Raw genomic sequence first — 24,578 nt, forward strand, 5'->3', positions numbered from 1 at the left:
TGGGTCATTTGTGCAAATTAGAAACCCTTAAATTTTATTTTCACACTGATGGAGAAAAACTTTAATTGGATCAAATTGGAAAAATAATTTATCCTCCAGTTATGAAGAACAGTTATTATGGATAGATATTATGAATGAGCTGCCTGTATACAAAAGGCTTATGGAAGATGTAAAGAAAATAAAAATGTAGCTTAAAAAGCAGAAACAGTATAAAATGACTTTTAAAGATCTATGGACAATCCACAGCTACAATAATGATTTTTAAACGGATTAAGAAACCAGTCTCCACTATTTTTTGATCGTAATAACCAAATCCAACCATCTTATTGTAGATACCGTTATATTTTCAAATGATGGTAGGTTCCAAAAAAAATCTCTGAAAAATACTTGGAGCTCTCCGTTGTTCATATGTAACCTTCAATTCCGAAAATATTTCAGTTTCAACCCATTATGACTTGTACGTAATTCAAGCGGCTACACATTCTGAATAAAACCAGATGCAAACAGGTTATAAGTGGCGTCTTTTGATCTGAATGAGGATTTCCAACAAAACCTTCAGGTATACCTTGTCTTGGAGACCCCCAGAGCAGCCTCTTCATAATCCCCCTGATAGCAAAACAATGAATGGTGCAGTATGAGGCTCTCTCCATCCTTTCCTATTTCCTCATAGATAAGTGCGTAAAGAGTGGATGGAGGCTTACATTGTAAGACAGAATTCATTCTAATAAAAGAAAACATTGGTATCTCACAGTTGAAATAAGGGGTCCTTGGTGCTCTCTGAGCTTGGTGGCTTTCTTGCAGACGTTTCATTACCCAGCTAGGGAACATCATCAGTACTATGTGCTAGCACTGACAATGTTACTTAGTTGGGTAATAAAATGTCTGAAACCATGTTCAGAGTGCAACAAGGACCCCACATAGTTCGTCCCTGAGGAGTGCTTTAGGTACCCTTCTTAAACCACAATACACAGAGGCACCAAGGACAGGGATGACGTGGCCCACGGGGGCGTCCAAGAAAAATGAGTAAAATTTATTCCTGATTACAGTAATTTCTGACAAATGGAGGTAGAGTTTTGGATCTTGAAATATCCCCAATTTATTTCTTCAGAGCAAGCCCATCACAAAGAAGCTAAACATCAACAGAAATTTTGCCACTGTAGCCGTCTTATTTTAAAATTCAGCTGTTTTACTCTTCTCCATTTTACAGCTGCCACTAAATAGCCACTCAACGTTTTCATTCCGTAGTGCCAGAAGCTGGAAATGAGATGCGAAATGGCCTCAACATACCAAGGAGGCTTCAGCACACCTAGCCAGGTAACATTTACTGGAGACCTCGTGTAGGTGAGGGGTACAGAAACCCTCTCCACAGTGGGTGGAACCTGCCAGTTTAAGGAGCTGCTTTTTATCCAGGGAATTTATTCCAAACAAATTTGTAGGATCTTGTGAAGGTACTGTGAAAAATGAATCTTCTACTACAGGGGTCCCCAAACCCCCATCCGTGGACCAGTACCGGGCCGCGGGATGCCAGCAACCGGTCCGCACAAACAAGGAAAGCCACATCCACGGGATGCAGGCAGCACCCAAAATCACGCACCCTCCAGTCCATGAAAAAACCCTCCCTCCACGTAACCAGTCCCTGGTGCCCCAAAGGTTGGGGACCTCTGTTCTACTATGCATAGGTGTAAGTATGTGTCAGGCTAAAATACTAAACACCACAGCTCCTGCTTCTGAAATGGCACAATATAACCCCTTTTTAGATAGGGGAACTAAGGAGGTAGGTAGACCGTGACTCTATGAAATGGCTTAATTCGGATAGCTCGAATCCATGAATTCTCAGATATGGATACACTCTGTCCTATCCATTCTGTCTCTTACTGAACAAGAACTAACTGTTTCCTGAAAAAGTTATTTATGGACCTCACACAAGGTCAGTTGCTGATGTCTCCATCCTACATGGGGTAGGGATAAAAGACATTTACAAAATGGCTACGTCTCTAGCCAACCCCCAGATAGTATTAGAACAGCTGGGGAACCCCCAGCAGCCATCCTTAGAACGAGGGCTCATGTAGTGACTGGACAGAGAACAAACGGTCCATCTTTTGTGTTGGACCAAAAGGATCCAACATGCAGAATGCAATATATTCACCCTCACTGGATTACAATTCCACATTTCCAACTTTGTGGCTTCATCGGATGTCACATGTTAAACAACAAACGAATGTTTGAAGGGCGCTTCAATTTATGGTCCCCCTTAACATGGCGAATGTATTCCATATTGATCCAACTGAGAACTCTTGTGCTAGAACAGCCTGTGGCCACAGAATTTTACAGGTATGGCTAATTTCGGAAGTACCTGCCCTGGGAGAGATCACCCAGAATGACATTAGGGTTGGTGAAAGGCTCCTGTACTCCGTGGTCTGCCTCTTGGAGAGGCCCATAATCCACCATGATCAGAAAGGCAATTTTTGCGGTATCTCAAAAGACCGTGGAGAAATAAATCACATGGATCAACACATGAATGGAGGACTCTGAATATTCAGCTCATCTTTCTTCTCTCGTGAAATCTCTCCCCAATGTAAACCCTCAATAACCACCGTTTCTACACTGTAATGGACTCAAATCTCCAGTGGAAGATGAGAAAAATTAAGTTAAAAAAATAAAGTATGGAACGTCCTCTCGAGGTTTAGGGAATTATATTTGTGAATTTTTGTGTGAAATGCACTGTTGCACTAAGATCCGCAAGATATCGTAAGAAAGGGTTCCCTTGCTATGATTACAGAGGATTTTCTATCATTATCCCTTTTGGAGACTTATGAAGTGGTTGCTCTACACCCAGAGAAATGCTTATTGTATTCATTATACACCATCGTAAAACAGTTACGTTCATTCTGAAATAACTGTTTTAGTGAAGGAAGAAGAATATCAAAACAAAGGTAACTCTGAAAAATACACACCGATTTCCATTGCTCTGCCAATTACTATCCTTAGAAAAACTATTCAAATATGCTAGAAATGTCTTCAGGTTTCTGTTTGGATAAGAGGGAGTGCTGGACAGCTCCGTATCATATTTCCAATTAATGTTGAAGGAATCTTTCCAATTACATGATCTAGTTTTACAACCATTTTACCAATTGGCTTAGGTACAAAGATAACGTAAATCCTGCCAGTAGGTTTTATTTATACGCTCTCAAAGGCCAAAATGAAGTATTTTCAGAGTATATGTAAGAAGTTGGGCTCTGCAATCCTCAGCAGAAAAGGAAGTCAGAGGCCCAGTTCCCCATTATTTCAAATACTTCACTATTTCCAAGAAAAATAAGTTGTAAATGGCTGAGGCAAAAGTTCCAAATTTCTATCTCTAGGAAAAATACCCTCACTAATTAACTAATGTTGTGTTCCCAAGCCAAGGCAGAATGCTGTTACACATTCTTTATCGCTTGTATTTACAGCAAATTTAAATGCCTTGATAATTATGCAAATTATTAAGAGTGGTAGGATGCAGAGCAAGCGTTAGAGTATTCTGATTCTGTTCTCATTGTTTTCCTTGAGTTTTGACCTTTTTTTTTTTTAGAGAATTCAAATGTCTCCCCATGGTGCACATTTTGTGGCATCTAACATTTTGAATACTGAAATCATTTTGGAAATCCGTCAATATTTAAACTGGGGCCCTTCCTTCCTTCTTCCCTCCTAGCACTGTTGACGGACTCTGAGTGGTTTATAATCCTGCTGCAGGATTAAACAGGATTAAAACAAACAAGGAAGAATGTACATGGAGAGTGTATGTAGAGCAAAGATAATAATAATAATAATAATAATAATAATAATAATAATAATAATAATAATAATAATAATAATAATAATAATAATAATAATTTTATTTATATACCGCCCTTCTCCCGAAGGACTCAGGGCGGTGAACAGGGCTGAGGAATTGTGGGATCGAAGTCCACAAGTCTTAAAGGTTGAGGACCCCTGCTTTAGAGAGTTTCCAATAAGAGGATTTTTATCAGTGGGGACTTCAGACCAGAGCTATATTTTAAAAGCATTTTATTCCATTAAAGCTTAGCTTTGCAGCTTGCTGAAGACAAGGTGGGAAGGAGGAGAGTGAGGCTGGAAGACGTGTTCAGCAGTGAAGCTACCCACGTTATTCCCACATCCGAACACTGTCCTGGTGCCACAGCGGGGAACAGCAAAGGCTGGTCCACCACGCAGGCAGCTTCGGAACAGCTATACGGCAAGGGTTATAAAACACCAGCTACGATAGGAAGAGGTGAGGAAGAAACTCAAGATTATCCTGCCTTGACTGTCTCTGATATGTCAGTCTTCCAAGCTTCTGTTATTACGTTTATGGTGCTTTATTTCTTGAAAGGCGGACAACTATGCAAACTGGCTCATCTGCTGAAGCTCCTTTTTTTCTATTCCCAGTTACCGGTTAGTAGCATTGTACTCCTCCGGCCTTTGGGTCCCATTCAAAGTCTGCATCCTTAGACAATATAAAGAGCTATGATAAAGTAGCAGAACTTAAATTATGCAACAAACATTTACTTATTTAAGGTGAGCAGCTCTGGGATGAATTAAGCAGGGACTTGTGACCAAGCACTTATCACCAGGAGATAATTGACCTTATTTGAGTGTTAAATGTCCTGAGGCAAAGCTGAGTGTGCTTAAATCCTGGCAAGTTAATTATCCAGTGATTACAATAAACTTAAAAGGTATTACAGCTAAGAATCATTTGCACAAGGATGCTATTAGAAAACTAAATTCAGTGATAATTAAAAGAAATGACAATAATATAAAGTTCTCCAATCACGGATTGCTACCTAATGGCTGTAGATTGGCAAGAACCCGGTTAGAAGCATGAATTGCTTCTACTAAAAGCATCACACGCTAAAGTTACTTACTTGGATGAAGCTGAGTTAATAAAAAATACCCATGAGGTAAGGAGAAACATTTATCTAATTTGCAAACATACAAACTCAGTTTATTTTATTTTATTCGTATCCTACCTTTGCTATATCCACAAATAACTCATAGTTTGTTATAGTTCACAGTTGCCATGAATCATCAACATATTAACCCAAAATGTTAAATTTTAATAATAACACCCATGGGTTTCTAAAGAGATTTCCAGAACCAGCTATTCTGTCTGTCTGTGCCAACTTTATTATTTTTACAAACAACCCAAGGCGGTAAACATACCTAGCACACCTTCCTCCACCTCCTATTTTCCCCACAACAACAACAACCTTGTGAGGTGGGATGGGTTGAGAGGGTGTGTCAGTGGTTCAGAGCCAGCCCGCTGAGGCAGGAGGTGAACTCGTCTCCCGCTTTCTACCCTGGTGCCTTAATTTCTAGCTTTTATTATTATTGTTGTTGTTGTTGGGCAGCTTTGGCTATTTGAAAGGAAAATGCAGCTCCGTAAAACTAGCTTCCCCATCACTTCTGGTTTGTAGGGCGCACAAGTGGGTGCACAACAAACAACCAAGAGCTTGGTTCCTGCTCCCAAAATTCCTCCATGTGCTACCCTCCAATTGTCTGCTGTGGTCCGCGGGGTCGCGAAAAGTCAGGCAGGACTTAGCAACTAAGCAACAGCAACTATTTAAGGACTGACGACTAATATGGCTCCACTATGGTCGTAATCTCGAGGACCACCTGTAGCTGTCAGCAAAACGCCCGTTTCCTTTCTCTCTGCTGACATCCAGTGGTTGCCCAGACTCTGCAGCCCAGACCTGCCCCCCTCATCACTTTACATGCCAGCACAGTACTAGAACAAGGAAACTTCCAGAAGCTCTCACCGTTTCATTCCCAAACAGGATGTCAACATAAGGCATGACTTCCATCAGCTGCTCCTTGTAGAACTGACTAATGAATGGTGCAGAAAGGTTTAGACTGAAGGTCTTGTTGTTTGCCGAAGCTTGAGTTGCGACTTTCATTATGGATTCCGGCGACACTGTCAGGAAGAAACCCTGCAAAGAAACACAGAATAAATTGCTATGCACAGAGGGCTTCGGAAACACGGCCGCTACTAAGCGGAAAGAGAAATCCACATGAAAATAGACACCAGAGACACACAATTAACAATAAGTGAAGGAAGAACTCAAAAACACCCAATATCCTCAATATGAGAAAACAAAAACAGATAACTGTTGTAGCTGTGATTACTACAAATGTTTAAGCATTTCACAGGCGTATTAGCTTCTCGGTTACCAATGGCTGAAGAGGAAACAAGCAAACAAGGATTTGCCAATAAAAAGTGGAAAACTATTTTCCAGTTTGTCACAACCATCACTTAGGCAGCACCATTACGAATTTGACAGCACAAACCTATATTTAAAAAAGAAAGAATCAGCAATCCAATGAGAACATCTTTGAATTTCTATTCTACAAGTCAAACAAACCATTACAGCACTAAGCAGTTAGCATATTACCACCTTTTCGTTCCCAGACGATATAAAATATTACATTACTTTTCTATTTTAAGGTGTTCAAATTGGTCTCAAATAGTATAAGTGGTGGTAGCTGGTAGAAATGTTCGACATGTGGTCTATTTACCCGATGCGGATTTAAAATTCTGAGTTCTTCTTTATTGGCCAAGTGTGGTTGGCCACACACAAGGAATGAGTCTCCGCTGCAGAAGCTCTCAGGGTATGTACAAGCAACAAGTGATAATCATAGTCATAAAATACGATCATCATAAATCATAGATCCAACACTTTCTGTACGAGAATTACAATATTTATCATAGATAGAAGATTAAGATGGACCTAAAGTTAAAAAGTTGTCTGATCAATATCTTGGGAAGCTGGACTTACATTTATTCAATGAGATTGTTTGAATCATATGCCATTTTCACATTGTCTTGAACTATATATAGACAAATGGCATAAACTATGTAATGAACAATTGTATTATTTTCTTAGTATTAAAGTAATAGTAAAAATCTATAGCTTATATTACAAAAATCTGCATTAAACATGTAGAACCATAAATCCAGTGCATTTAATGAAGTTTACATCCATATAAATGTTTGTAAGATCACAGCCAAAAAGACGCTTTGGGACTTAATGGAAAGAAGAGTCAACAAATAAAGAATCTCTCTCTGTGTGTGTTTGTGTGTATACACACTATACAGGATTGGATGGGTTTCTCTGTTCTTCAAGCTTTTAATAAAAGTTCAACAATCCATTCTGAATCATTTTCATATGATATAATTATGATTGCTATGAGTTTTGAGTGTGTGTTTCTATCTTTTAATGCATGTTTCTTTTTTATATTTGTTGGGCTTTTAAGTATGCACTAAAGAACGCTGTAACTATGGCCAACTTCAGTGACTATATAATTATAGACTTTTACGTGATACATACTAATTATATTTTAACAGCATGTTTTTCACTTAAAAAAAACTATTTCAGTTGCTTTGACTTAATTATTGAGTATATATGTGCAAAAGCATGTGCTACGTTGAGATTTTTGAAAGGAATGCTGCATTAGGAAACATAAAAACATTAGAAGTTATGAATAATGCCCACAACATTTATTATTCCTGAAATCTGCACGGGCTAAGGCTGAATGTGCCAAATATTTCTCTTTTAAAATGTGCTATTAAATATATAATGAGCTTGTTTTCCATATCTACAAAGTGCTATAACACCTCTCTACCACAAGATAATAACTGTAATGGGAAATAAATGAGAAATGAACGAAGTGGTTTAAATAATTTATATGAATACTGAAATAAATGAACACTTCTCAGGTTTTTTTCCTTAGCTCTATTTAGAAAACTGGAAAAATGTGATGTTTCCTCTTTTGTGAGAAGAAATAGAAAGACCAGGGAAATGACATATAAGTGATCATTACTTAAAATGCCAGTGCAACATGGACAAATAATTACTGATGGTTAATGGTAAATAACATTTATTCTAAGGGTTACGAAGAGGTTCCCATGTTGACATACAGCCCTATGCTTTAGTATCGCAGAGAAGTCAAGGGGAGATCCTATTTCTACTAATTCCCCCTTGGGATGTGTATAAGATGTGCATAACTTATTTGGTACTAGTATTTCTTAATTAGTTATACAAAGGGTTCTCGAGGATATCTGCCTCTTCTGGAAAAGTGAGGCATTCTAAAATATGACACCGTCTGTTTTTTCAAATCCTTCTGTTGCAGAACGGCATTAAGGCCAACTCTACCATCAATTTTGTGGCAACACTAAGTTTATTTGAATGAGATTTCCTGTTATTGACTTACAAAAGAGTTAAGCACTTATTTTCTGCAGTTATTTTGTTGTTACTTTTGTTCACACATTACGTTCGGCAAATCATCTTTAGTGAATTACCTCAAGGAATTTTCAACACATCAGTGGCATCAGAATTGATCAAATGCTAAATCCGTTCAGCGAAAACAATTTTAAAAAGACAATTTGGTTGACTTGGGGAAATGTTACTGTCATCGTCTCCCCCACTTAGTTATCTTTATTGGTGTTTAAACCAAAATGAATTAGAACAGGAGCAGAAGGCAATTTGGAGCTGATTTTCCACAGGGATGCAGAATAACATAACTTTTTTGGCTTGAAACATCTGTTTTTCAAAAAGAACTATAATACTGCCCAATGCACAAAAAACATCAAAAGTTAAACACTCAATAACGTTAACTTAAAGGTTAATGTTAAGGTTGATGATGGTTGAGAGACAATTGGATGAGGGCAACAGGCCAAGCCAGTTAGTTGACCTTGGGCCGGTCAGCCTCTCTCAGTCCTAGGAAAGAGGCAATGGCAAGCCACTTCTGAAATCTTATCAAGAAAATTGCAGGGACTTGTTCCGGGAGTTGTCAGAAATCAACAATAACTCAGAGCACACAAAAGATGGTCACATGACTCAAAAGAGTGATGGGACAAGAGTCAATCAACATGGGGTCTTGAAAAAGACGGTTCACAGAAATGTGGAAAGGATTTTTAAGAGCGCAGAGGGGACCCAGCCAGCATTATTCATTTTTATGGCATGTTTGAACCTGTTTCTATCTGCCAATTCTCTGCTGAAATATTAGCTGACCGTTTAGGATTTTAGCTTATTTAATCCAGAGTGTGCCTGTTTTCAAATGTGACTGGATTACAATGGCCAAAATACAAAAGGAACTTTTCCCCCAACGCTTTGAATAAAGCTTTTGGCATCCTGCAATTAGTATTGTTTATTTTAATGGAAACAGAGCTTCGTAAGTGGAAAATGACTAAGATTTCAACTATTGTTTTATTTGAAGTGGGCAGTTTTCCCATTTTTGATGAAAGCTAAATTTCAAACAGCTTTTCTACTTAAGTAAAAAAGCTGAACTGCCAGGGTAAATGCTTATATTTAGCTTGACATTTTCTTTTAGATTAGTGCCAACATGTGAAGAGGAGAGGGCTACCTCAAGACTGGAACAGTTTCATTAATGCTGAAACAAACTCCTAATTGTTGCCAGGTTGATATTTATCATTACAACAGCAAAGCAAGTCTACAAGATAAAGTAGTGAACATCAATAGCTTTACAGCTTACCTTAAGCATGTTAAAGATTACACTTTGAAAATTGACATCAATTTCTAATTATTAAATGTCAGGGCCGCTTCCCAGACAACAGCTTTATATCAATCCAAGAAGTTTCTGCCTTGGAAAAGGATCTTGGCCTCCGGGAGGAAAACATAGCAAACAATATTCATAAAAAGTAGGCCGCAGCCATCACCAAACCCAAAGTCTAAAATATGTTGAGAACTAAACTAATGGGCTGCTCAGAGCCTGGGAAACAGGATAATGATTTGCACGACATTGTAAGCACCGAACATCTGCACATTCTTCATCAGGAAAATATGGAGCCATCTCCCCAGGTATATCAACAGGTGGCTAGCCAGAGGATCAAGAAAGCTCCAACTTGGGAAAACTAGAGATATATTGGCTGCTAAAATAAACATCTTCAATTGCCAAGGTTTCTGTCATCTAATTCCCCTTTTCCCTTCAATAAATCTCTTACCCTGGTAAGGATATGGCAAGAGGATCCCCAAAACAATGGCCCTCGGCCTGCCTCCTTGGTGGCTAAAGAAGGGAAGGGCACAATCTGACACGGAGCTTGAGATACATCAGTGACTTCCTGTTATCTTTGGATGGTCCCTCAGGCCGGTCCTCTTTTATGGTAGAGAGCTAGCCTGCTGATAGCCTGACATCTGGCTCAATATCCAACATATCAGATGTCACTGTCAAGTCAGCTTCATATCAAATCCTGCCAGAAAAGGGAAAGAGATCACAGCCCGTCTTCTTGTTGTGGTCTGGTCTCAAAAGCCTCATTGGATGAAGAAGAACACAACAGAGAATCTGTATTACCAGAACCAGTCATGTCCCAAAGGCGTTTTCTCATGAGGCAGCCGGACTTCCTTGTTTTTCTTTGAAGACCTTTTGCTTCTCATCCAAGAAGCTTCTCCAGTCAGAGCGAAACGTCTTCAAAGAAAAAGAAGAAAGTCCGGCTGCCTCCTGAAAAAGCGCCTTTGGGACAACCAGGACCTAGATGATGGAGAGCCTCCATAGACAGAATCAGTGATGACGATACTAGTCCCACTGGTCCCGCTCTTTCAGACCAGCAGCCGCCTCCATCCTGCCCTTAAAACCACGGGCAACGGATGAGAACGTATTGGATAACCGAGAGGCTGAAGCCTGCTCCTCCACGCCGAAAGGACCCTATAACGGAATAAAGGAGCCCAAATCTAACCATGGCTGGTTGTGCCTGGGTGAGGCCCCAGGAGAGCAATCTGGCCTTGGAAAGATCCCTGGGACAATGCTGATCTGTGAAGGCCTCTTTTAACTCCTGGCGACCAAAGTGCCTCTCCTGGGTCTGACTCCGGTTGGCTTTCATCTTCTCTCACTACTTGTTTTTGCATATTTTGCCTGATGAGTAGTCTGTCTCTCTGTGTGTATGAAACTTAGACTGAATTTAATACTTCAAGATAAGCCCGACAGATTTATAATTTTAAGCCAGATAAGTGCTTTTTTAGGAAGCCAGGCTGATTCCTAGCTGTTCTTTTCTTTTTAAAAACAAAACCCTCGCAAGAAGTCATGGTCAACCTCACTCCCCAGTGATTCCTGTAGATTTTCAGAAGGGATACGAACTGTTTTTTATAGCTCAGTATTGGGCAAAAGAGACAGACTACTCCCAGATTTCCCTGCTGCCTAACAGGCTTGCTGTCAATCAGTCTGACTGCTGGAAGGGAAAGCAGCGGTCCAGATGTCAAGAACTGAAGCATATTCACATAGCAGGAAACCTTAGTTTCCTGTTAAGTCTGCTGGATCCTGTAATTTGAGCATGTTTCTGTGGATACATGAATTCCTCAAATCAAACATTTTCATGGAACGTAATCTATGAAAATGAGAACCGTGAAATCTTACTCAAAGTGTCAAGAGGAGCAGGGAGGGAAGAAGTGGACACCCACTTAGCCATCCAGATCTTTCTCATTAACCCTCAAGAGGGTGGCAGGTGTCACAACCAAGTCAACTTCACGTCCAGGGTAGGAACAGTTAGAATAGTCATCACAGACATGGCGCTGAGGGTCCATACAAACCCTACCGCTATAAACTATACACTTCTATTTTTCAACCAGAGAAGATAAATAGACGAGATAACACAATAATAACATAATCAAAATAAAAAAGACACCATAAATTGCAATACTACTATACAGAGACTGGGAATGTAAATAATACTCAAAGCCACAAACCAACTCATTGTGCAAAACGACGGTCGCAACAAGCCTGCCTCCAAGGTCTAATGGAGCCACCAAATCTTTACAGCTTTCCTGGAAAGAATCATTTCAACATCCTCCAATTCCGGTGAAGGAAGGCAATGATTGAAAAGGGGGAAAAACTGCTATAATTCATGCAGATTTAAAACGAGAATACTTAGGAAATGCCATCTTCTAGCTAAGCTCACTAAGTGTCAAGTCTAATTATGTATTTTATCAGAGATGCCACATTCTTATGCTAAATTTCATACTGTCTGACACAGCCATTCTTCCATTTTTCTTGTTGTGAATAGTTATTACTCACATGCATGTAAGACAACAGGAGCATCCATTTTACTTTTCACGCTTCTTGTTGTAGTGAAATCTGTTCATCTGTCCATTTACATCCACTATTTTAGCAGAAAAGTTATTTTTTTTTACATTAGACTAAAAAAAACTCCTTGAGAACTTAAAATTCCCTTATATAAGATGCTCTACTCTCATCAAGAAAGGATCTACAGGGCTACAAAGACAACACAACAGGCGTGGTTATCTGGTTCAAATAATTTAATCTGGGATACGGCCTGAATTTCCTTTTATCTAGAGAAAAGAGAATGAGTGAGATAAAGCTTAGTAGTAGATGCCGCAAGTGAACAACGATGTTTTCCCCCTTGAAATCTTCACAGGATTAATCATTTGGTCCAAGCATTTAGAAATAAATATGAGCTGAGCAAGACACTCGCACAGCTCTGGGTGCATTATCCAGAACACGATGTCTCTCATACACTTAACACTCGATAAGGTAGAACATTTTGAAAATTGCTACAAATTGGCAAATTATTTCTAAGAAATCATCCTGTTTTTGTAACTACCTTCTTCAAGTTCAGGACATTTAAGTAACATTTATCCAAACAACTTTGGAAATGCTTCTCAAATAGCTTTGTAGCTAAAAGGCTAATAGCCTGAGCCTGGGTGTTAGTGATACAGAAGGCTGAGCTGCTGGTAGACAGATATATATGCTGCAAAGCTCTCCTTCTCTAGGCCTTGGACTCCCTCCTGGCTGAAGAGTAGATGAACCAAGCCAGCAAGGAGACAAAATGTTTCTGCAGCTGTTTTTCTTCTCAAGTTTTTTTTTTTTTAAAGTAATCTCCGAAGGTTATGCCAGAAAATGGAGGACGCTGGGTCCTCTTTGCAAGCTTTAGCTGTCCGCCTGGCTGCCTGAAGGCCGCCCTTTTCAGGCAGTCTGACAGACAGCTAAAACTTGCAAAGACCCAGCGTCCTCCGTTTTCTGGCACAACTTTTAGGGATTTATTATTATTATTCCTACTACTACTATTCCTACTACTACTACTTCAGGAGTAAAAAGCTGCAGAAGAAAATCCTCTCCTTACTAGCTTAGTTCCTCTACTCTTCCATCTGGAGCCAAGGTGAGATTTTCAAAAGGGATATTGGTTGGAAGGCAGAGGGAGAGTTTAGTTTTAGCATCTAAAAAAGGGGGGGGGGGAATCAGCGAGTGCATCCCAACCGGCTTTTTATGTTTCTGTTATTGAAGAAATACGGGGGAGGGGGAGGGGTTCTGGGGTGGGGTGGGGAGGGGATAATATTGTAACTTCCATAAAGATTTCCAATAAAAGAAAAGAAACATGGCTTCCTGGGGGAAGGTGGGGAGGGCGTTAAGGAAGGGAAGGGCTTTTGGAAGCTCGTCCTGAAGCTGCCTTTTGTGCAAGGGGCCTTTTCTCCAAGCCTAGAGAGGCAGCTTTGTGGCCTCCCCGGAGACAGCTGATGGGCGAAGGCCAAAAGCTCCAAAAGGCTAGGGAACTCAGAACACCTTGGTAGGAGGGAGGGCAGAGGCAGAATTGGGAAAGAGGTAAGACAGGGTTTTCCTTCCCAGATGTTTCTCTTTGGCAAGACAGCCAGCTGTGCTGAAGCCCAGTATCTGGGGGTGGGGGAGACCTGAGGCAGGCGGGCTGGTGCTTGCATTAGGCCTCCCAGGATCTCCCCCACCCTCAATTAATGAGCAGTGCACTCTTTCATGAATGCACTGAGGAGAATACGTATGGCTGGTCATTACTTGAGGCAGTTCATTTAACATTATTTAATGGCAGTCTCCATTAGGGTCACAACCTGAAGACTATCTGTGCAATACTTATCAACAGAATGTGTGGCTGGTACAGTCTATGACATATCTGTTTTTTCCCCCTCCTAAGCTTATACAAAAGCTAACAGATGTAGCAGAAGAATGCCAAAGCAATCAACTAAAGAAGTTGAAAGAGATTTGTGAAAGGTAAAAACTACTTAACAATTCTTTTGACTACCATTCTAGATGTACTTGGAGGGGAATAATCCCCTGTCAGGACAGAGGGAGTCACTTCTGGGTGAATGTGTATAGTGAGACCTGGGGAGGTTTGGGGAGGCGCCCAAACCTCCCCAAACTTCGGCAGGAGGAACGGAGACCTGGGGAGGTTTGGGGAGGTTTGGGGAGGCGCCCAAACCTCCCCAAACGTCGGCAGGTCTGCGCGGAGGAACGGAGACCTGGGGAGGTTTGGGGAGGCGCCCAAACCTCCCCAAACGTCGGCAGGTCTGCGCAGAGGAACGGAGACCTGGGGAGGTTTGGGGAGGCGCCCAAACCTCCCCAAACTTCGGCAGGAGGAACGGAGACCTGGGGAGGTTTGGGGAGGCGCCCAAACCTCCCCAAACGTCGGCAGGTCTGCGCGGAGGAACGGAGACCTGGGGAGGTTTGGGGAGGCGCCCAAACCTCCCCAAACTTTGGCAGGAGGAACGGAGACCTGGGGAGGTTTGGGGAGGCGCCCAAACCTCCCCAAACGTCGGCAGGTCTGCGCGGAGGAACGGAGACCTGGGGAGGTTTGGGGAGGCGCCCAAACCTCCCCAAACTTCGGCAGGAGGAACGGAGACCTGGGGAGGTTTGGGGAGGCGCCCAAACCTCCCCAAACGTCGGCAGGTCTGCGTGGAGGAACGGAGACCTGGGGAGGTTTGGGGAGGTGCCCAAACCTCCCCAAACTTCGGCAGGAGGAACGGAGACCTGGGGAGGTTTGGGGAGGTGCCCAAACCTCCCCAAACATCGGCAGGAGGAACGGAGACCTGGGGAGGTTTGGGGAGGTGCCCAAACCTCCCCAAACGTCGGCAGGAGGAACGGAGACCTGCCGACGTTTGGGGAGGTTTGGGGAGGTGTGCGCGCACCTCCCCAAACCTCCCCAAACTTCGGCAGGTCTCGGACGGTGGTGGCTTGGGAACACCTCAATAGCCTACACCCCAAAATACAATTCACCATGGAAACAGAAGCTAACAATCAACTTCCCTTCCTTGATGTCTTAGTCTACAAGAAATCCAACGGCTCCCTAGGACACACTATCTACCATAAAAAAACACACACAAACCGCTATCTGAACGCACTCTCACACCACCACCCAGCACAGATCAACTCCGTAGCCAAGACACTCATCTCCAGAACAAAACACCTAGCTGACGAACAACACCTAAAAACCGAACTACACACTCTCACTAATGTACTAACAGCCAATGGATTCCAAAGAAACACGATTACCAACTTAATCCGAAGAGAGACACCCACAAAAACCCAAGACAGAGAACAAGAAAATGGCAAAGCCCTCCTCCCATACTTAAAAGGGACCATAGACAGAATCAGCAAGGTCCTCCAAAAACACAACATCAAAACAGCATTCTACACAGACAGAAAAATATCCACCATCCTAAGAAACCCCAAGGACATAATTGGGTTAGAAAACCAAGGAGTATACGAAATCCCATGCACCACCTGCCCCACCACATACATTGGACAGACCAACAGAAGAATAAGTGCACGCATTGAAGAGCACAAAAACTCACTCAGAAAGGGAGAACAAACTTCATCCCTGGTCCAACACTTTGAAGCCACGGGACATGAAATTGATTTTAAAAAAACCAAAACTATCGCCAAAATTGAACATTTTAACAACAGAATAATCAGAGAAGCCATTGAGATAGAAAAACGCCCCCACAGCATGAATAAACGAGATGATACCTCTCGTCTACCAGCCATTTGGAAACCTGCCTTGATTGACAGACGAGGCCCAACCACCAAGAATGATACCAGACCCAAACTCATGATAACATCACATGACATCACCACCACACAACCATTCAAAAAGCAAATCCGAACCCACAACGATAAAGACACACAACCACAAAACAGAAACCTAACTACAGCTGCAACATCAGCCACTTTAAACCCCTCCAAACCACACAATAAGCAAACTGACACCCACTATAAAAACATGGCACCACCACAAACACGAAGCCGAACAAAAGCAGCACAACTCACCAGCTCAGGTCTGGAGCTGGCAGCTGAGACCAGCCCATCCACTCAGAACACCCCCCCACCCAATCAGAACACACCCACCATTCAAAACACACTCCCACCCAATCAGAACACACTTGGTCCCCTACCCAATCAGAGCACACCTCCACAGAACACACCCCCTCTGGCAGTTTGAAGAAAAGAGGAACAAACAGCCACATGCTTCTCCCAGAAGAAGGAAGCTAAAGCCTGATGATGACGGATGGGATTCCGTCGAAACGTTGCGCCCACACCTTTAGTTCTACGCGGGGGAAAACCCGAAAAACCAAGGATCCACATACAGGCACCCGCGAAAACCTCAGAAAACATATATATATATATATATATATATATATATATATAGATAGATAGATAGATAGATAGATAGATAGATAGATAGATATAGATATAGATATAGATATAGATATATATAGATATATATAGAGATATATAGAGATAGATATAGATATATAGATAGATAGATAGATAGATAGATGATAGATAGATAGATAGATAGATATAGATATAGATATAGATATAGATATAGATATATAGATATAGATATAGATATATAGATATAGATATATAGATATATAGATATATATAGGCTGAGAGAGTCCAGGGCAGAACTGGCCCTTTAGACCAGGGATCTCCAAACTTGGCAACAGGGCTGGCAAAGGACTTCTGGGAGTTGAAGTCCACGAGTCTTAAAAGTCGCCAAATTTGGAGAGCCCTGCTCCTCCTTGTAGCCTTTCCCCCCCTCATCCACCCACCCACCCACCCCCTTTTCCTTCCTCCCTCAGCAACCACCCCCTACAACCAAACCTTTAAGGCCAATTTAAATCTCCCTTCAGATCCTTCCTCTTCTTCCCTTTCAGCTCTTTCGTGGCAGTTAGCCACGACTGTTGATTTTAAAAATTTTTGGTTTTTATACTGTTCAGAGCTTTTTAAATTTTGACCATGTATTTCAAACTGACATCTCACAGTCAATGTACATTAAATGTGATTTACAAGGAGGCGCGTGGGAAGGTTTGGTCTAGTTCCAGACCAAACTGGACTGACGTTGAGAGGGTTGAATTAATAGGGCAGGCCTCTTCCAGATTAATTTAACCTGAACCCCTCAAACGCTGCACTGTGAAGCCAAATTAAAGATTTTGTACCAATCCTTTTCACTACCCGGAGATGTTATTTAGGGAGTAGCTGGAAGAGACCATTCATACATCTTTGAGTTCCTGAAGAAAATAATGAAATATAAATCTTATAAAAATAAAATAATGATACAGGGACAAAGTAATTCTACATAAGGAGGATTTCAGGGAAGGGAGGGGAGTTGAAGAGACCACATCCACACTGCTTAGTTGTTGTTGTTGTTGTTAGTTGCGAAGTCGTGTCCGACCCATCGCGACCCTATGGACAACGTTCCTCCAGGCCTTCCTGTCCTCTACCATCTTCTGGAGTCCATCTAAGCTCACGCCTACTGCTTCAGTGACTCCATCCAGCCACCTCATTCTCTGTCGTCCCCTTCTTCTATTGCCCTCGATCTTTCCCAGCATTAGGCTCTTCTCCAGTGAGTCCTTCCTTCTCATTAGGTGGCCAAAGTATTTCAGTTTCCACTTCAGGATCTGGCCTTCTAAAGAGCGGTCAGGGTTGATCTCCTCTAGGACTGACCGGTTTGATCGCCTTGCAGTCCAAGGGACTCGCAGGAGTCTTCTCCAGCACCATAGTTCAAAGGCCTCAATTCTTTGGCACTCAGCCTTTCTTATGGTCCAGCTTTCACTGCCATACATTGCACCTGGGAAGACCATAGCCTTGACTATACACACTTTTGTCGACAGGGTGATGTCTCTGCTTTTTAGTGTGCTGTCTAGATTTGCCATGGCTTTCCTCCCGAGGAGCAAGCGTCTTTTAATTTCTTGGCTGCTTAGTTACTTATCCTAAAAAATACGGTATAATTTAGACTAATAAAACGATGCCATAAAATTCAATTTCAGTCACACCAATCTATTAAAAATACTAAAAATTATGATTATGTAGCAAACTTTACAAGTAAGCTTTGCACATATGCTTAACAAAACAAATGGAATTTGTTATGAAAATAGTAGTAATATTTGGAAATGGATAACTGTTTTAGTGGAGAAAAACAGAATTTTGCCTGGCCTGAAAAAATTGTTCAGTGACTTCATTGTTGGCTGTTTTTCCAGTCAGCATTTATATGAGCAAGGAGAGTATTATTAGGGCTTAGTAAAATATCACATAATTCCTTTGCTTGAAAAACGTCTTTGCTTGATGGATTATAACTCTCACCCAGCATCCACTAAAGCAAAAAAAAAAAAAAAAGGTATATTTTTCATTCACCAGACCTACAAGAGAACAATTGTTTTTCAATGCCTATAAAATGGTTGGGTGCCTGCTTGCTCTAATTGAAATAACAGCTGCCCCTCGGGGACAGGAATGGCATCCTGCAGCCTAAAAGAAGCTGGGATTTCAAATGTGATTTTCTCTATAGCCCAAGGGGAAATCAGATGTTTGGGTTTAATATACCAGTGTTGAACAAAGCAATACAAAGTTTCTAGTTCTATTAATGTGCTGAGTAATAAATAATAGTATCAAATGATTTAAAAGAACTATTTGGCAACAAAAGCAGAGAAAAAGATACTTCATATTAGAAATCAGAAATATCTCTAATCAGATTAGAAACAAAGTCACCAAAAAAGAAATGCGTCAAGTCCTTCTTAAAAACCAGGTTTTCCAGACCAGATCTGTGGTCATTTTTGCAATTCAGGGGGGAGTAGAGCTACACAACTAGCTAGATTTGACAAAGAAGAGGGAATATAAAAGTGTGGACAATTGCCGAGTCACTTCCTGGGTGCAATTCGCAATAAATAATAAGACCTGTTTGATTCAAGAAGGGGCCACGGGGTGCAAACTCTCTAAATCCCCTTCTCAGTTTTAAATCCAGGTTACAGCAAGTAACCAGGGTTCATTTCTGTTCCAAAGGGGAGACCAGATGTCCTGGTATCCATATGAGGTTGGTGAACCAGATTACTAATTCACGCGCGGGGGAGGATTGCTAAAGTGAAGTGGATTCAAACGGTTCTTAAAGGAGTTTAGAAGTTGAAAAGGGCATTATTTTTGGTGATGAGCGCAGTATCTGATTTCCCCCGTTATGCTCAATGAGAAGGGGAATATTCTTCATGAATACAGACTCTCTCTCTCTCTAAGGTCAACCTCCAAAATGCCTTCTGCAATTCAAACAGACATACACACAAGAATGGATGAGTATTTCAGCAGTTACTTATATTTCTGGCTTTTTTTTTCTTAACGGAAGCCCTAAGGCAGGGCTAGGCAACCTTGGCTCTTTTATGACTTGTGGACTTCAACTCCCAGAATTCCCAAGTCTTCCGGGAGTTGACATCCATGAGTCATAAAAGGGCCGAGGTTGCCTAGCCCTACCCGAGGGGGTCATTGGAAACAAACCCATCACTGTCTCCCTGCCCATCAAAGGGCAACTGTCATCCCTCCCCACCCAATGGATCACAACTGCTCCCTGCGGATGGCGCTGATGCATCGCTCAGCAAAGCACGATGGCCACAGGAACAGAGACCCGGCTGAGACAGGATGCCTTCTCTTGCGACTGGCGGAATATCTCGAAAAGAAGACACCAGCAGTCCCAGATGTCTATAAGGTACACTTAGAATTAAGGGTTGTGTTTTGAACTGAGAGAAAACTGGATCGATTGGACATTGAGTGCCTGGCAAGAAGAGGTACCCATGGAATCTGAACTCGCCTTTGACAGAGGCCCATAAACAAAATGGCCAGTTCAGCCCATTGCTTCCCAACAGAGGTACGCACAGCCATAAGGCAGAGATAGAAAAAAGACGACGAGGGGAGCCAGATATGGTTCCGCCATTCCTTACGCTCTCCGGCTGAGGTCAAAGGCAGAAGAAGCTCTGCAGCCAAGTTACTGAGCCTCAAGGGTTTTTCTAGGAGGACGTCACTAAGAATGCACACAGAAACACACCAGGGAGCCAAAATGAACAGTGGGGGAGAGATTGTTTGCCACAAAAGAAGAAAACTGACCCGTTTGTAATGATATCAACAATGGGAATTGATTGAGATGGCAATTGTGGTGGAGAAAGTCAGTTCCAAATGGTCTCAGGTTCAGGTTTTACTAAGACTTGACACAGATTCTTAATATTTGGGTCCAAATCTTTTATTATTTGTAAGCTGCTTCACAAGGCTGCCTTCCTGCGACAAATATGCTGAATGACTAAAACAAACGTTAAACTCACTTGAAATATATTTTAAGCTTCATTCATTTTACCTGTGCTGTGTTTTGCAAGTTGAAGCCATGATCTAAAGGTTAAAGAGTGATTATACAGTAAGGGAATATAAATACATTTTAAATTACCCTTACATTATACTCAGAGAACATTCCGAAATCTTTTCTAATCTTTACACTGTGGTGTTTAAACATGCATGCGAAGGTGACAGCTTACAAAGCTAGCAAAAATCTCAAGATTTAAAACAGACAGAGGCTTTTTAAACTGAGGCCCTTCGGCTGCTCCAGCTAATCTGTGCAATAATTCAACCTCCAATCTTCCCAATTGCTAACAGATACCATATGCAACTTTTCATAAAAGCTGTTTGCATCGAAGTATCTGTATCAATCAAATCATGTTATTTATTGCTCAATGGCTCATTTAATTGAAATTATCAAGTATCTAAAAAAAGGCACGAAAGTAATGCTGCATCTCTACACCCAGACTGTAACTGAAGAAAAACCTCCATAAAATGCCCTATTTTTTAAATCCATAGGTTAGTCCTCCCCCTCCCATTCTGAATCAGCACACACAGATTATAAATAGCCTTTTGACATTTCTCTCTCTAAAGAGTCACTTAATTGGCGAGATGGGCGAGATGTAAACTTAATTAATAAATAAATTAAATGGAAGAATTTAGGCAGACTTTATCATCTGATTCATAACACGGCTCAGTTTTGATCACGTATGGATATCTTTTCATAGGTTCCGTGCATCACCTTTCAGAAAATGAACCGATTTCGGGAAGAGGCAAGGCCAAGGTTAAGGAACCATCCGTGTTCTTAGGTTTTTTTCAAGTGGGGGTTATAAATCACAAAGTGACTGAGGTAAAAGGAAATTTATCTCTCAGATGAAATATTCCGTTTTTTGTGACTAAAGTCATATATATCAGTGTCGTATGCTAGAAAGAAACAGAAGGGGCATCTGCAAGGGGCACAGAAACAGAAGGGGCATCTGCAAGGGGTAGTTGTAGTCAAAATGGCATCAGACCTCCGAACTTTCCGTCGTGGCCTGAAGACCCATTTATTTGAATTAGCTGGTCTGGCCTGATGGGGGAGTTGGGTTTTAAATTCTTGTTTTAGGATAGTATTATTGTTTTTAATTGGGCACTGATTTAATCTTTGCTTTAATTTTTGTATTGTATTGTATTGTTATTTATATGCCCTGTGAACCGCCCTGAGTCCCTAGGGAGAAGGGCGGTATATAAATTAAATAAAACTAAACTAAACTAAACTAAAATGGCAACCACTACAATATGCATAGACAAGGGGATGCAGCTTCGAACGGACAGTTCTGGTTGCCCTCCTGATTTATTTTGTTGACCACCTCATAGATGCCACTGGCAATAGTATATACCAGGGGTCTTCAAACTTGGCCCTTTCATGACTTGTGGACTTCAACGCCCAGAATTCCTCAGCCAGACTGCCTGGCTGAGGGATTCTGGGAGTTGAAGTCCACAAGTCATGAAAGGGCCAAGTTTGAAGACCCCTGGTATATACCTACAAATTAACTGAAATATTAATTGTATAATGGTACAAAAATATTTTTAGCTTTACTGAATTTCCTATTTCTATACCTAATAACCAGGTTTTATGGCAGTTCAGTTAACATACACTTAATGCAGCAAGCATTATGTCTCGGCATAAAGTCTGTCAATCTGACACAAATGTCCCCAAATTATCCTTGAAGACAGGTTTCTCATCAACAAACTGCTTCCTTATACTAACAGATCCTAAGAGAAGTCATCCTTATATCCTCCTTTTTTCCCGTGAAACAGTAAGGTTTTAATAAATTCTCTCTTAGCTACCCATGGGGTAAATGCACATAGCATAATTACAGTATAAGTCCTCGTAAACAGAACGATACCGCTCTGGGCATATTCATCCCAACATTCCTCGTTATTCCTAATGTGTAAGATCCAAACCATCTCATGTCTGCTGTGTGGCCCTCCTTAGAAATAGGGTCTTCAGTCCAATAAACCAGCATTTACAGATCATTTTACACTACAGCTAGAGAGTCTGAGAACACCTTTGGATCCTGGAATATGTTTTGCCGAAACAAGCGGGGGGGAAAGGCTGCCCGAGCTATGGAAAAGTCAGGGGACTAAACTTTTGCAAATGTTCATGTGCTTTCCATCAGATTTCATTCCTGCTGAGGTTTACATCCTCTAGTTTCATGTTACATAATCAAACTTAATTCTAAGAAGAAAGATGAGGGGATAAGTGTGTCGTTGCCCAGATTCTAGCAAAGAATGCGATACTGGCGGAATCAATACACAAAAAAAGGAACAATTTGGGAAAAGAAACCAGGAATTGTCAAAATAAGCTGGATCAATGGCTTCACTATTATACTGGGGAGGGGGGCAGACACAGTGGCTGGTGGGGCCCAATTAATGGTTTGGAGCAAATAATGTAAAGGGAGACTCACATGCATAAACATTTTTTTTCTCTCATTCTGGAGTTTGCTTCATGTTTTTCAGCTTTCTAAACTATATTAACTCCTAAATGCATTCCAGCTTTACAGCAATTTTCGTGAGTTCCTCAACTCAAAATGGCAAGAAACTAAAATTAGGTCCTGCTTGGGGGTGAGGGTGGGGGTTTACCAAAAAAAAAAAAAGTGAGCCAGACTTGTGTAGTCTTCTTGTGTTCTTTCGGATATAGTGCGCACCAACAGCAGGTGGTAAGAAAAGGTCACTCAAGCTATTACAGCAACATTCTTATTCTTGTTCATTTGGTACTTGCAGGAATAGAAGCTGTAAGGTGTAAGAAAAAAGCTCACTTATGTTTACCTTGAAAACTGATCTTTTTCAGGAGTTCTTTTAATGTTAGTATGGAAAATAAGTTCATAATAAAAGCTTAAAGCTCAGCTATTCAAAAAGACAGAGAGGAACATAGAAGGAAACATCTCAAATCAGCACAATTTATACAAACTCAAATCTGAATTCGGACCAACATTTCTAAAACTCTAGCTTCTATATCAAACCTTTAATTTAATTCTTCTCCACCCTGTTGCCAGGAACAGACCACGCTTAGTTGGAACTTGCAATGGAAGCAGGAAAAGAGAACGGAACTTTCCCATTCTTAAGCTGAAATGTTAAGTATTCAATTTGTTAAGGATAAATCTTGCTAAGCTAGCAGTATTATGCCACATTTAAAAGAAATAAATTAGTTGCTTAGTAGATTGTGGAAACATGGTACACATAATATATCTTTATTTCAAGAAAAACCTGGCAAAGTAACTTATGTCATTCTGATTAGCAAGTTCATTACTGATAGGCTAGATGGGCTTACAAGTGCATAGCTGCACACCTGGCTCAAATATTACACACAAAGGGTACTCCTCCACGGTTGTTCAACAAACTGAAACAGTGGCAACTTTAAGACTTATGGACTTCAACTCCTGGAATTCCTCAGCCAGCCAAGTTGTCAAGTCTGGAGACTCCTGAACTAGAGAATGGCATCAAGGATACACCTCAAGGTATTTATTAATTACTTGCACAAAGGAGAGGAAGAAGGAGGAAGGCTCAAAGTGAACTTGAATGGAGATGCCCATTAGATGTAAAGTTAGCTGCAGTATAATCTCTGATGAATAAACTGCCATGGCTAACAAGAACACTAGCAGGATGCAGAAACAATAACAGTTGGTTTGTTACTGACTCAACCAGCACACTACCCACATCCAAGGACAGCGTTGTGGCCTGCCAAGGGATGCCAGCAACAAATAAGCACCCTGTAAACCAGTAACAACTTCAAGAGTAAATCTGTAGTCTGGAAGACTTGCATCAGTATATACAACAGCATTTGCTTTTTAACATTTAAAAACCCTGCCCTCTATTTTCCCAAGAAAGAAAAGATGCTAGAGTTACATGTGGAACGACATTATTGTGGCACTTTATAGTAATAAGTACAAATACTACAATGCAAAAGGTTAAATACTTCACACTAAATCACCACTTTGTAAAAATACAAAAGAAAACCATGCTCTGCTAGAAAATATAAAGTAGCAGAATAAGAATAACACGAAAACTTAGGTGGTGATGCCAAATTGCATCATTTGTTTCTAGTCTGTCTGAACATTGTCAAATTCCACTGTCTTTTAATAATACAAGCTCCGGAGCAACATTTGGCTGCTTTCAAGATGACATCATGTTATGGTCTGTGAGAAGAAATGAAA

At 41.1% G+C, this 24,578-nt stretch overlaps 1 protein-coding gene across 3 annotated transcripts in view; it reads right to left on the reverse strand.

Moving 5' to 3' along the window:
- Positions 1-24,578, reverse strand: part of ADK (adenosine kinase) — a 146,457-nt gene that overhangs the window by 45,841 nt on the left and 76,038 nt on the right. For all 3 annotated transcript variants that reach the window (XM_083364252.1, XM_083364251.1, XM_083364253.1), the window contains exon 7: positions 5,793-5,963. In XM_083364252.1, coding sequence (XP_083220378.1) covers positions 5,793-5,963 — 171 coding nt within the window. The remainder of the gene's footprint in view (positions 1-5,792; positions 5,964-24,578) is intronic.

Source organism: Vipera ursinii (genome assembly GCF_947247035.1).
Source record: "Vipera ursinii genome assembly, chromosome: 5".
NCBI classification, from domain to species: Eukaryota; Metazoa; Chordata; class Lepidosauria; order Squamata; family Viperidae; genus Vipera; species Vipera ursinii.